Source organism: Gossypium hirsutum, chromosome A11 (genome assembly GCF_007990345.1).
Source record: "Gossypium hirsutum isolate 1008001.06 chromosome A11, Gossypium_hirsutum_v2.1, whole genome shotgun sequence".
Lineage (NCBI taxonomy): Eukaryota > Viridiplantae > Streptophyta > Magnoliopsida > Malvales > Malvaceae > Gossypium > Gossypium hirsutum.
In genome coordinates, this window is record NC_053434.1 from 12,722,497 (window position 1) to 12,735,113 (window position 12,617).

Consider the following 12,617-nt stretch of genomic DNA (forward strand, 5'->3'; position numbering starts at 1 on the left):
TCTTGACAAAATAGTTTTCAATGTTACCATTTTATTTCTTAGATTTTACATCAAACTTTAATAAATATATTTATTACATTTTTTCACATTGAACAACAAAACCGTGATTTAAGCTACCAGTAACAAGGTAATGATCAAAAGAGCTACTAGTAATAAGATTTTTTTTTTAATTTACCAAAAGTAAAATTTTAATTAAAGAAGCTAAAAATTCATTAAAAACTATACTAAAACTACTTTTAGGGTAGGATTAAGCATTGTAAATTTGCTATGCCGCCTCTACGTACCTACCCTAAAAAGAAAAGGAAATTAAACAATGATATGAACAGGTGTTTATATGTAAAATATCTCTTGGGTACACCGTTACAAACTATACAAATCTATATATAGTTTTGTATATTTACAAATTAAGAATACATTAGGCAAATTAGGGGAAAAGGTGGTAGAACCTTAAAATATACAATATATTTATATGCCCGATAAATAGAAAATTATTTTAAATAAATGCAGCACATTAGAAAGCTGCCTCAGGCTTCAGAAAGTTGTGATATTCCAGCTGGGTCATTTCCCCACCATTCACCGGGTCAAATTGGCATCGGTAGAAGCTTCATCCATAAAACCCCATTACACTTTAGTCAGTGGCCTTTGTCTCGTAAAACTCTCTCTTTCAACAAAATAAGAAACTAAAACAAAAAGAACATGTAGCAGCAGCAAACAACAAATCAAACACACACACACACACAGAGGAGAAGGCAAAGGTTTTTGGCCATCAAGAGAAACCACCTTGAAAACATACAGATACTTCAACGAAACTTCCTAAGCATGTACTGATGAAATTTCATATGGATTGTGCTTCTAAAAACATTTAACTCTAGGAAAGTGGCGGATCAACCACTCCTATGCCAAGGTTATTGATTAATCACAAAATACCTACTATAGCCGCCCTATATATTAGATTGTTGATTTACCAGAGCATTATAAACTCAATTTAACATAAATATGGAAAACTTTATTCTCATGGTCATAAATAGATGCTCTAAGCAATTTTAAATAACATCTACTAGTATTTGATTTTTCTTACCTTCCATCAATGCCAAGAATTACCACTGTATTCTTTTGATGACCAAAAGCAACAATGTACTGAGAACCTTCAACCAGGCGGAATTGAGCCACTGACCACTCTGAACTGAAGTACTTGGGTAACACACCTGCAAATGGAAAATCAATTTAGGATTTTAGATGCTTTTCTTGGTTTACTGCCCCCAAAAAACCAAACAGAAGAAAATCAAATGCATAATTCCAAGTAAATATATTTGACACAATCTTGTTCGATGTCATATTCTATTGAAGTGGATTACCTTCTCTGCTAGATGAAGAACTTCGACAACTCTCTTATAAACAGAAAGCCCATTTTAGATGCTCATCATATCACTCACAAAATTTGAAGACATTATTTAATGGGTTAAACCACTTTTTGGGGCCTAAACTTTTTTTTAGTTCAAGTTAGGCCTTGAACTAGGCAATTGTTCTAACATTAGGGCCTGAACATTTTTTGTCCAAGTTAGACCCAAAACTTGGCAAGTGTTTCCAAATTAGGGCCTGCACTTTTTGCATCCGAGTTGATCACTGATATTTCCTTAAGAACCCTAAAGTTCGGGACCCGATATGGTAACAATTGCCAAGTCCAAGCCCCAACATGGGAAGAATTATCAAGTTCAGGAACTAACTTGAACCAAAAAAAAAAAAGAGTTTAAGCCCCAATGTGGAAAAAATTACCTAGTTCGGGCCCCAACTTGTTGCCAAGTTCAGGTCCCAAATACTGATTTAACCCTATTTTAAATACCAATTAACTAGGAGCTCATCATTATTAGAATGCTGATTCCCCAGCAGCATCAACTAACACTTGTAATTTTGTTTCTCATGCAAAGGTGACAATAATCTCAGAAAATCACGAATAGGAAGTTTTAAGGGACAATTGGCATCGAATTTTTTCCTATAATAGATTCTATTCCGTTGCCCAAAAACTTATCGATAAGAGAACTGTTCGAATAAATTAATTGCTTTAAAACAAGATTACAAGTTCGAATAGATGGCAACAGAAAAAGTAGTGGGCTAAAGAGAGCACTGTACCTTTGATAAAAGAAAGAGAGGAATGGGGTGATGTAACAGGGTCGGAAGCACTTTGTGACCTGTCAATACCTGGAGATCCACCATTAATCTTAAGGCTGAAAACATGGACTGTGCCTTTGTCACTTGAAACTGCTAACCACTGGGCATTTGAAGAGAACGCCAAACTATAAATTTCAGCTCTATCTGCCCCCCTTCTTACCTATATTTATATACATGAAAACTTCCAGAATGTCAGCAAATGTTTTGAATCATAGTAAGTAAGATGATAATTATGGAATCTCAATATAGCCCAGAGCCGTAAGAATCACTAAGCCACTAAAATCATTTTGTGAATATGTTGCACTCACTGCATCTAGAAAATCCAAAAGAACAATATCTAACACTCGTAACACATGACATGATAGTTTAGTAGAAAGCCATAAAAAACTGGATTACTTAGACACATATTTAACTATGAACTAGTTAGAATCCCCATCTGTTCGATTAGAAAGCCCTAATCTTGGTCCCAGTTTCTCACATATAACTCAACTTGCTAGCATTTGCAAGTAACTCGGAAAAATACATTAACCTTTTTCAAGCTGACATAATAAGATGGAAATAGAGCAGATGCAGCAAAACGTACAGAATTCTAGTTTGAGCATCATTGGGCGAACATTCTAACGAAATCTCTTACAAATTATGTGTCTTCGTATTAATTTGACTAAAAAATTACAGTATCACGAGTCAACCAAAAGAATTTTGAAACAATTCCTCGCATTATCAGAAATTTAAACCCACCCAATCTGCTTAATTCAGTTCCAAAATAAATGAGAAAGAAGTAACAAAATAGTATTAAACGGTATACCTCTTGCAGCAAGCTACCATCAACAGTATTAAAAATTCGAACCAGCGTCCCTTTCGAGCTAGCGGTAGCAAGCAACTGCCCGTCCTGCGAAAGCGCGAAGCACACAATTCTTGAATCATGAGCCATGATAAACTTGGTCCTCTTGGAGGCGTAATGCTCCACCCTAACTTGCCCCTTTTGCAATCCAGGGCAAACCAAAACCAAGGACCCAGCCCCCTGAGACACCGCGCAGAGTCCCTTAGGATTCGCGATAGTCTCAATCTGGTGCAACAGCTTCAAATCCGCGAAATTGTAGACGAAAATCTTTTGTTCCAAAACGACTACGATTCGATCCCTCCGAAGCCGAACCGATCTTACTTCGGAACGGAACGAAAGCTCGCCGATGCATCGGCTCTGATGATCGTCCCATATCATAACCTTATTGGGTGGGTATTGCGGGTCAGGTCCACCGCCAACAAGAGCCAAAATATTGCACCGGAAAAGCATCTCAACGACTCCGATGCCTCCCCCACGATCGAAATCCCGGCGAAATATCTCGCGGAATGGATCGCAATTGTAAATCCGGAAGCCATGATCAATCCCGGCGGCGAAGCAACCGTGGTCCTGGTTGAAGGAGATGTGGAGAAGAGAGGGCGCTGCCGCCGCTGCAGGAGCAGTCGCCTCGGGTGGAGTCGGAAGAACGGCGTGGAAATTACGGTTAGAATTGGGGGTGGGGTCCTGGTCAGAAGAAGGATGAAGCTCCATTTGAGGTAGAGATTCCGGGTCATGGTCGGTTTGGTCTGTTGGGGAACGGAAGTTAGGGTTAGGGTTAGGGTTAGGGCTAGGGCTAGCTGAAAGGGTAGCCATGGAAGGATTTAGAAACGAAATATGGATGATTCTAAGGGGCCAAAGATCAAAAAATAAAAAAAATAAAAAAAAAGAGCTAACTAAGAGGAAGAGGACGGAAACAGATGGATAGATAGAGAAAGGGGAAAGCAAATCCCGATGGTGTCGTGCTGGAAATCGGAGGAGGAGGACAGTTGTTTGTTTTGGATTGGACGTTATGGTTTATTTGGGGGCAACAGTTAAAAAAGAAAACAGTTTATACATACAAATACATACATGTTGGGTTGGGTTTTGAATGATGCATTCGTTAATTTAGAGATGGCGAATAGACAAAAGCGGCCAAGTTTCGCTTCGTCCCTACGCCAGCTTCCCTCTCCCTGTATTCTCATTTCTTCCTTAATGAAAACCAAGATTTATTCCATCAATTCTATCTTCAACATTGATTAGATTCGTAATGTCATTATACCAAATTTTTTACACATAAAAGGATTTACCTACAATATAAATTTAAAATTATAATTAATAATTAATAGTATTTTAAAAGAAAATTGATAATTGAGAGAAAAGAGTGGATTGATAATTCTCTTGCTTTAAATTTTAATATTCATAAAAAAGTTAACAACAATAATTCTTAAAATCAAAAACATTACATGCATTGTTTTCTCTAACCATTTTTACAGATTCAAATAATCATATATATAAATATAGAAAAAGAAAACAAAAGTGGATTGAAACACTTAAAAATGTGTATTATAAAATAAGTGTAAAATTAATTAATTTTAATATAGATATCAAATGACATTTTGGTTTTAATATTATTTTGAATGTATTAATAGTTTATAGATATTTTTTTTCTGTTTTATTAAATTCATAGTACGAAAATACAAATTAGATTCGAACAATTTTAATTATAAACAAATAAAATGAAAATTATTTCAAAAAATATTTCTTTTAGAAAAAATAAAACTCATTAAAGCAAAACAAAATAAGCCAACTAAAACCAACCCAACATTTTTACTCCATACCCTATTCTACGTCATTTGCTCTTAGAGTAAACATAATTAAAGTTTTAAATCATAATTAAGAAGTATGTTTATATAATATTTGAAAAACAATATGAATTTGAGTGTGTTTGCATTGATTGTGCGTATTTTATGAAGTTTGGTGAAAGTAACCGAGCGGTAAGGATTTGCAATACTATTACCAACTAAACTCAGCTACTCTACTTACATTAATAATGTTTGCAAATTTGATAAAATTCAACTTTTCAAGGCAGGTGCTACAAGTGGCAAGGTTTGATATTTTTGGATCAAACTTGCTCAAATTAGTCTTAGTATTGGCTTCATACAGTTTGCTCATTGTACCACTTGACCTGCGCTGTTACACATGGAAGCTAGGATAATTGGATAATAGCATCTATAACTCTTCTCTTAATTTTTATTCATAAAATCCCTTTATTTAAAATATATTTACTTTAATATTAAAATAATAGACTTTTATGAGTAAAAATAATAGGTTAAGAATTTATTTAACTACAAAAATAGGTTGAGGGTTTGATTACATACAATGTAATGAGTTGAAGAAGAATAAAAATAATAATAAATAATGAGGGTTTAGAAGGCAATTAGCTACATTTAAGCTTCAGTGCCACAATCACTCAACACGGTAAATTTACATATAAAGTCTCTGAATACTTTAGATCATTACATTTCAATCCGATGCCATCAATTTGATAAATAATCTAATGGCCATGCCATTTCAGTTATTAATTTTATTTTTTGTATTATTTAAGTAAAAAAAACCCTATTTCGAGTTTTAGAAACATTGTATTAAATTGTAAATGTCTGTTTTTTAAGAGTTGATGTTGCAATATCAGTGGAGATCCATAAACCTCTTTAGAAGCAAGAAACTTTGAAGTAATCCATAAACCTCATTAGAAGCAGAGGTTGCAATATCAACAGAGATCGATTGCGTTAAATCATTAATGTTCCATTTTTCTTTCAATACCTCTACTAGATCCTCATTACAAGATATCAATTTTTCCACATCAACCATGTTTGTAAGTACCCCCATTTTCTTCTTCTTCAAGTTTAAGCACAACAATAAAAAACAAATTATTGACAAAGAGGTGAATGACGTTCACGTTTAAAACTAGAACTCATATCAAATTAAATATCAATGAATTTCCTTTGATTAATGTATTCTTTTGAATCGAGTAACTGAATTTTTTTCAAGTTGAGTTTTGAACATATTATTCTCCAAATGTTTTTTTTAATACAAGGTATTTTTATAAGTTAATATTTTTTTTGGTTTTATTTTTTAAAATTAGTTTATTTAACTCGGTCAAAATGAGTTTTTGAAAGGAAACAACAATGACAAATTCAAACGGTTTTTTGAAATGAAAATTGTTGAATCTAAAATTGATTGCACTTTTTTGAAATGACAATGCCTGAATTTATTTTTCATTTAATTCACTTTATTTTTAATCACTTTTACAACATGACATCTCATAATTGAGTTATGCGATAAATGAAATTAGAAATTAATACAGCTAGAGAGAGATACTTCTTTGATAAATGAAAAAATAAATTCAGGCATCAAAATTAACCTATGAAAGTAAATGTACTGTATACAAATATTTAGTAAAATTCATGGACAAAATTCATCATTATCCCTTATTATTACTTATTTTGATATTAACAAATATTCATTTTAATTATATAAAATATAAATTTTAAATATCTTTTAAGAAAACAATATAAATGATATTTATAATTCATAATTAATGGTGAAGCTTTCAATTAGCTGACACTGCTTCGAATTGTGAGCACTTTTTGAAAGTGGCTTAACTAATGCACCAAATTTACTGGTACGCATTTTGTTAAGTTTGGTGAAAGCAACCAGGCGGTGAGGATTTGCAGTACTATTTTGACTAAAGTGGGCTCCTGCTCTACTTATATTAGTAATGTTGCAAAATAAGTAAAATTCAACTTTTGAAGGCAGGTGCTACAAGTGGCAAGGTTTGATATTTTTGAATCAAACTTGCTCAAGTTAGTCTTACTACTGTCTTCGTATAGTTTGCTAGGATAATGGTGTGATAGCATTTATAACTCTTGTATTTTAGCAATTTTTTTATTGTGGTACCTAAACTTTCAGAATATTATCTTTTATATTTAAAATTTCATTTCATTTGTTAAAATTGGGATTTGCCTTTTTAGCATCGTCAATGATTTGGTGTCCGTCTAGTGGTTAAATGGCGGGTGACAATTATTGCATGTCACTTTACGCCTTATTATCAATTATCAATTTTAAAGAGTAAAAATTAAATTTCCCTACGTTTATTATTTTTGATAAAAATAAAAATAAAAATTCAAAACCGATTTCGAGTTTTAGAAACATTTTATTAAATTGTTCAGTTGAAACCCAACTTAATAAAATAATTAAGATGGTGAGAAGTGATCGTCGTGATGAATATGTTGGACTATTTGGTAAATTTTGTGCACAACATGGTATTATTCATGAAGTGACACCACCATACTCTCCTCAATCAAATGGAGCAGTAGAGTGGAAAAATCGAACCCTAAAAGAAATGATAAATGCAATCCTAGGAAGTTCTGGGTTGTCACAGAACATGTGGGGGGAAGCTGTTTTATCAATGAATTACCTTTTAAATAAGGTGTCCCGCAAGAAAAAGAACAAGACACCATATGAGTTATGGAAGGGTAGGAAATGTAATACCCCTAACACGAATCAATTGTCAGAACAGGGTTACAGAGCATTATCAGAGTTTACAGATCAATTAATCAGACATTTCATATAATATAACATTCATATCAAAAATCAATCGAAATCAAACATATTGTCCTTTATATGAACCATCAGGGCCCAAAATACACGTTAGAAACAATTCGGGACTAAATCGAGTACTCGAAGATTTTTTCAAAAAAATTTGAAAATTTTCAAAGTTGCAATGGACACACGGCCGTGTGGGCATTCGAAATAGGGACACACAACCGGGTCCCAGCTCGTGTCTGTGCCCATGTAACTTCCTCACTTGGCCACACGGCCAAATTATACACCCGTGTGTTAAGCCGTGTTGAGCATACTGACTTGTGCATTTTTAAATATACAGGGGACACACGGCCGTGTCACCTAGCCGTGTGTCATATACGGTTGAGACACATGCTCGTGTCTCTGCCTGTGTGGACAAAAATAGGCCATTTCCAAGCCACATTTCTCACCCGAATTAGTACAAACCTAAACACAACAATTTGCATATCAACAAGCCAAAACAAGGCATTCAAATCAAACCAAAATCAAATCTTAAACATGTATTATCACAACATACAACCAATATACTCTTAGGCACCTCAAATGACAACTTAATAACATGTCAACCAAATATCCAAAATTTACATAGATATTCAAATGCATATATGCATAATTGTACCAAATATCCTATTTGGTACAAATTATCAATATACCTAAACACACATTAAATATGTTAAGGCCACATATATAAAACACATCAAAATATATCAAACACAAACCATTCATATGGCTTTTCTCAACAAAACATTTATATACTACCATTGGCCAAAATATCCTATACATGCCATTATAACTGGAATTAATTTATTGAAAGTACCAAAAGAGCCGATGGATAGTGTGAAATAGCTCCGACCAGCTTCTGACCCGTACGAGTTTTAGAATTACTATAAAACATGAAAAATAACACAGAGTAAGCATTTAAGCTTAGTAAGTTCGTATAATTTGGAATGTAACTTACCATTTATTCACATTTAAGGTAAGCATACTAACATGTCCAAACCAATTTGGCCAAAAGCCTAAACACATGTCCGCTGTAACAGCCCAATTTTGACCTTAATTGGAACGATGGTTTCGGGACCACGAATCCGAGTCAGAATAATATTTAAATTTTATTTTCTATGTTTAAAATGTGTGATGTTGCTTTTGTGAAAGTTTCGTTTAAAAATTTTAGTGTTTGGAGGTCGATTGATGAAAAAGGGTTTAATCGCGTAAAATAGAAAATTTAAGGGTTAATGTATAAGGGCCAAATTATGATTGTTTTTATACTATGGAATATTAAGGTTGCAATTTCGCCATAAATAGGAATTAGTGGCCGGCCAATATGCATGAAATAGTGGCTTGAATTGTTTATTATATTTTATGGGGTTATGGTATATTTTAATACATGTTAAAATATTATATTTGATAAAAGATGAAAGTGTTAATCTTTCTTATTATTTTTGGCCGAAACTAAGAAAAAGAAAAAGAAAGTTTAAGCTTTGAGATTTTCGGTCCTTGCAAGTTCAATTAGGTAAGTGATTTGAGTTCGGTTTTTATTAATTTGTACATTTTTGAGATCGTTGCTTTGAATACTATAAAGCCCATGCTCGAATTTTGAAATTTGATTATGTATTTATGAAGTGTCATTGTTGATAGTTTGATGAAATTTATGTTTGATGTTAGAAAATAAAATAAATGTGTTAGATTAACATTTTTTGGTATTGGGATTTTTGGTAATTTTGAGCATTTAGGGTTAAATAGCAAAAATACTAAATTGAAGGACTAGATTGTGAAATTAGTGAAAGGGGACGACTTATGTAAGCCTAGTGAACATTCGGCCCTAGCATTGTATATGCAAATTCTTCATATTTTGTGTTTTGTGAAAATTGGATTAAATTGTAAAAGTACATAATGTTATGGGTAAATTCGTACATTGCTCAATTATGTGTTTTTGGACCTAAATGAATGAAATTCTATTTGAATGAGCTTAATTTGGAACTTTTTAGATCAAGAACCAAAAAGATCGGACGTGGATCGGGGAAAATAAAAAATCGTTGAGTAGTCGAATTTAACTGTCCATCTATATCCAAGGTAAGTTATTAAGCAAATTTTTTATTTTGTTGTTGATTAAATTTAAATAAATTTAAGTATATGAGCGGAATTGAATTACATGAAAGATTGATGTTGCCGAATTTAAAGGAAATTGATGAATTTAAATTGATATGTATTGAGTAATAGAATTTAGGAACTAAGTGTGCGAGTATAAACGATTACGGGTGTGAATCTTGCACTAAGTGTGCGAATGTGGTTATTGAGCACTAAGTGTGCGAGTTTAAATATCAAGCACTAAGTGTGCAAACTATATATATATTTTCCGAGTAAACATTAGCACTAGGTGTGCGATTTATTTGAGTAGATCGGAAATGGTTGAATAAATTAAAGCTTCAAATTTCTTGATGAACAACTATGATGTATAGCTCAAGTTTGTGCAGGTGAGTATCGATTCTATGTAATGGATATTATAAATTGAAAGTATGTATAAAGATAGATTGGTTTTAATGGCTTTGTGCTCAAATATATTAATGTTATACGATGATGGAATGTTAAATGCATTCGGTTTTGTGTTTGAGAGTAATGTAGTATATTGTGGTTGAGCAGGTGCATATTGGACTTAGTTGAAATTGAGTATATGATTAATAAATTTGCTTGAATGTGGTAAGATATTGACTAAATGATCTAGTAGCATGACTTAGTTAGATGATACTAGACTATTAAATTGAACTTGGAGTTTTGATGCTTATAACTTACTAAGCTATGGTAGCTTACTTTGGATGTGTTTTTTTTTCTTGTCTTTATTTTATAGATTTTGGAGATCGTTACGCGCTCGGGAGATAGTTAGTAAAGTCATCCACACTATCTTCAATATTTTGTTACTTTTAAAAGTTGGTTTGGTACTTATGGCATGTATAAGCTAATAACTCTTTTGGAGATGTTTAAATTTCATATATGTATAATGGTTAAGTCATGCGAAAATGACTTAATTTACATGTTAAAGTTTGGTTATGTTTGGTTGTAGTTTGAGTTTGCCTTTATTTGTGATACCTAAACTATGCGTATTTGATTATAGTAATGATCAATATGGGTTATAATATTAGTTTGGTAAAATTTGAATATGATGGAATAATGGGCCTTAATCGAGTCTAAGTATTATATGTTATAGTGGTGTAAGTTTAATCATGATATGTATATTTTGTGATAAGTGAGTTGTTTATATATATATATAAGCTTAAGATTTTGATTAAAAATATATTTATTGTTATTTTTAAATTCGGTTTGGTAGCATAGTCTTGTATAGTTTAAATTTTGCTATGTGAGTGTTCAAATGTTGTTGTAATCGTTAGGTAATACCTCATAACCTTCCGGCGACGGAATTGGGCTAGGGGGTGTTACATCCTCAACATGTTAGCCATGTAAATCACATAAAGGATCCAACACACATGAATGAATTAATCAAGTAATCACATTTCATGAATTTCATGTTTATACTGGTAATAGTTCATATCGAACTCATATAATTTCATAATAGAACTGTGCCCGTTAAACCATTTAAAATATCGTTGGATACAAGGGTAGTACACACGAGGTGTACTGAATTGTAATCTGTCAATTCTTATTCATGTATGCTCATATGAGCTGAATAACGGGACATTCATGCGAGCTGTGGTGTGTCCGCAACACATGCAAGACCCCAACCAAATCGGTAACCCTAATGACAAGTCATTTGTATCCTACGAATTTCATAAGGTTCATATGGGACTCGATAATTGTTAAATATACAACTGGTATTTATTCATGGCAATTGTATAATTCACAAACAATAATTCAAATTAACACAGATTAATGTACAATTTAATTACATGAACTTACCTCGATAATGTACGTAGATACGAAGGCGACTAATCTGATATTTTTCCTTTGCCTCGATCTAATTCCTACTAGGTCTATCAGAATCTATATAAATGAATTTAACTCAATTCAATACAATTTATATTCAATTTAGTCTAGCACATATTTTTGGCAAAATTATTATTTTACCCCTATACTTTTAATACATTACAATTTAGTCCCTAAGCTCGAAAAATAACTTTCATACAATTTAATCATTACTCAAGCCTAGTCAATTTTTATACATATTAATAGCAGCTCATATATTTTATAAAATTCATAATTTTACGATAAATTTATCATATTTTCAATTTAATCCCTAATTGATAATTTCATCACAATTCTCTTTATAAAAGTTGTTTATCTAACAACAACCTTTCATTTTCTATCATAAAACTTCATAAATCAAGCATACTCATCAATGAAAAAACTCTAATACTTTAACGTTTTGCAAATTAATCCCCGAGCTAGCTAGATAAAGCTATTATGATCTCGGAAACATAGAAATCATCAAAAAATGGGACAAGGATACATACGTAACTGAGCAAAATAAGCTTGCTAATATCTCAAGCTTCCATGGCTAGGGCTTTTTTTTTATGTTTGGTGGATGATGATGATAATAGATTTTTTTAGTTTATTTAATATAACTTTATTCTTTAATTTCCAAAATTAACCCTAGTGTTTCATGAAATTTCCAATAATGACTATTCATTCTTGACTACTAAGCATTTTAATGGGTTAATTACTATATAAGAACCTCCAATTTCAAATTTTATAGCTATTTAATACCAATAGTTATTAGAACTAAACTTTTGCACTTAATGCAATTTAGTCCTTTTCATCAAATTATGTATGTAAACAGTAAAATTTCTTGACAAAAAATTTATATTGTATTTCTATCATACAGTCGACCATAAAATAATAATAAAATAAAATTTTCTCTGACTTCGGATTTTTGGTCCCAAAACCACTATTTGATTTCATTGAAAATGAGTTATTACAGGAAACATTTCTATAACTACTTGAAAGTGTGAGGGTGTCTTGCAAAGGTAATGGTTCATTTACT

The 12,617-nt window shown here is 32.2% G+C and overlaps 1 protein-coding gene across 1 annotated transcript; it reads right to left on the bottom strand.

The window, feature by feature from the left end:
- Positions 1–314: 314 nt before the first annotated feature.
- LOC107923991 (autophagy-related protein 18a) lies at positions 315–4,249 on the bottom strand. Its single transcript, XM_041081078.1, has 4 exons — positions 2,972–4,249; positions 2,128–2,326; positions 1,079–1,205; positions 315–602 (listed from the first exon to the last, which is right to left on the bottom strand). Exons 1-4 carry the CDS (start codon positions 3,815–3,817, stop codon positions 512–514), a joined length of 1,263 nt encoding a protein of 420 aa, XP_040937012.1. The 5' UTR covers positions 3,818–4,249; the 3' UTR covers positions 315–511.
- Positions 4,250–12,617: the final 8,368 nt, after the last annotated feature.

Excerpts from the sequence above, each read along its gene's own strand:
- LOC107923991 (XM_041081078.1), bottom strand. The coding sequence starts at position 3,817 with ATGGCTACCCTTTCAGCTAGCCCTAGCCCTAACCCTAACCCTAACCCT. Across the intron at positions 1,206-2,127 it reads CTCTCTTTCTTTTATCAAAG|GTGTGTTACCCAAGTACTTC; the intron begins GTACAGTGCTCT and ends TTCCATTTGCAG. Across the intron at positions 603-1,078 it reads ATTCTTGGCATTGATGGAAG|CTTCTACCGATGCCAATTTG; the intron begins GTAAGAAAAATC and ends TTATGGATGAAG.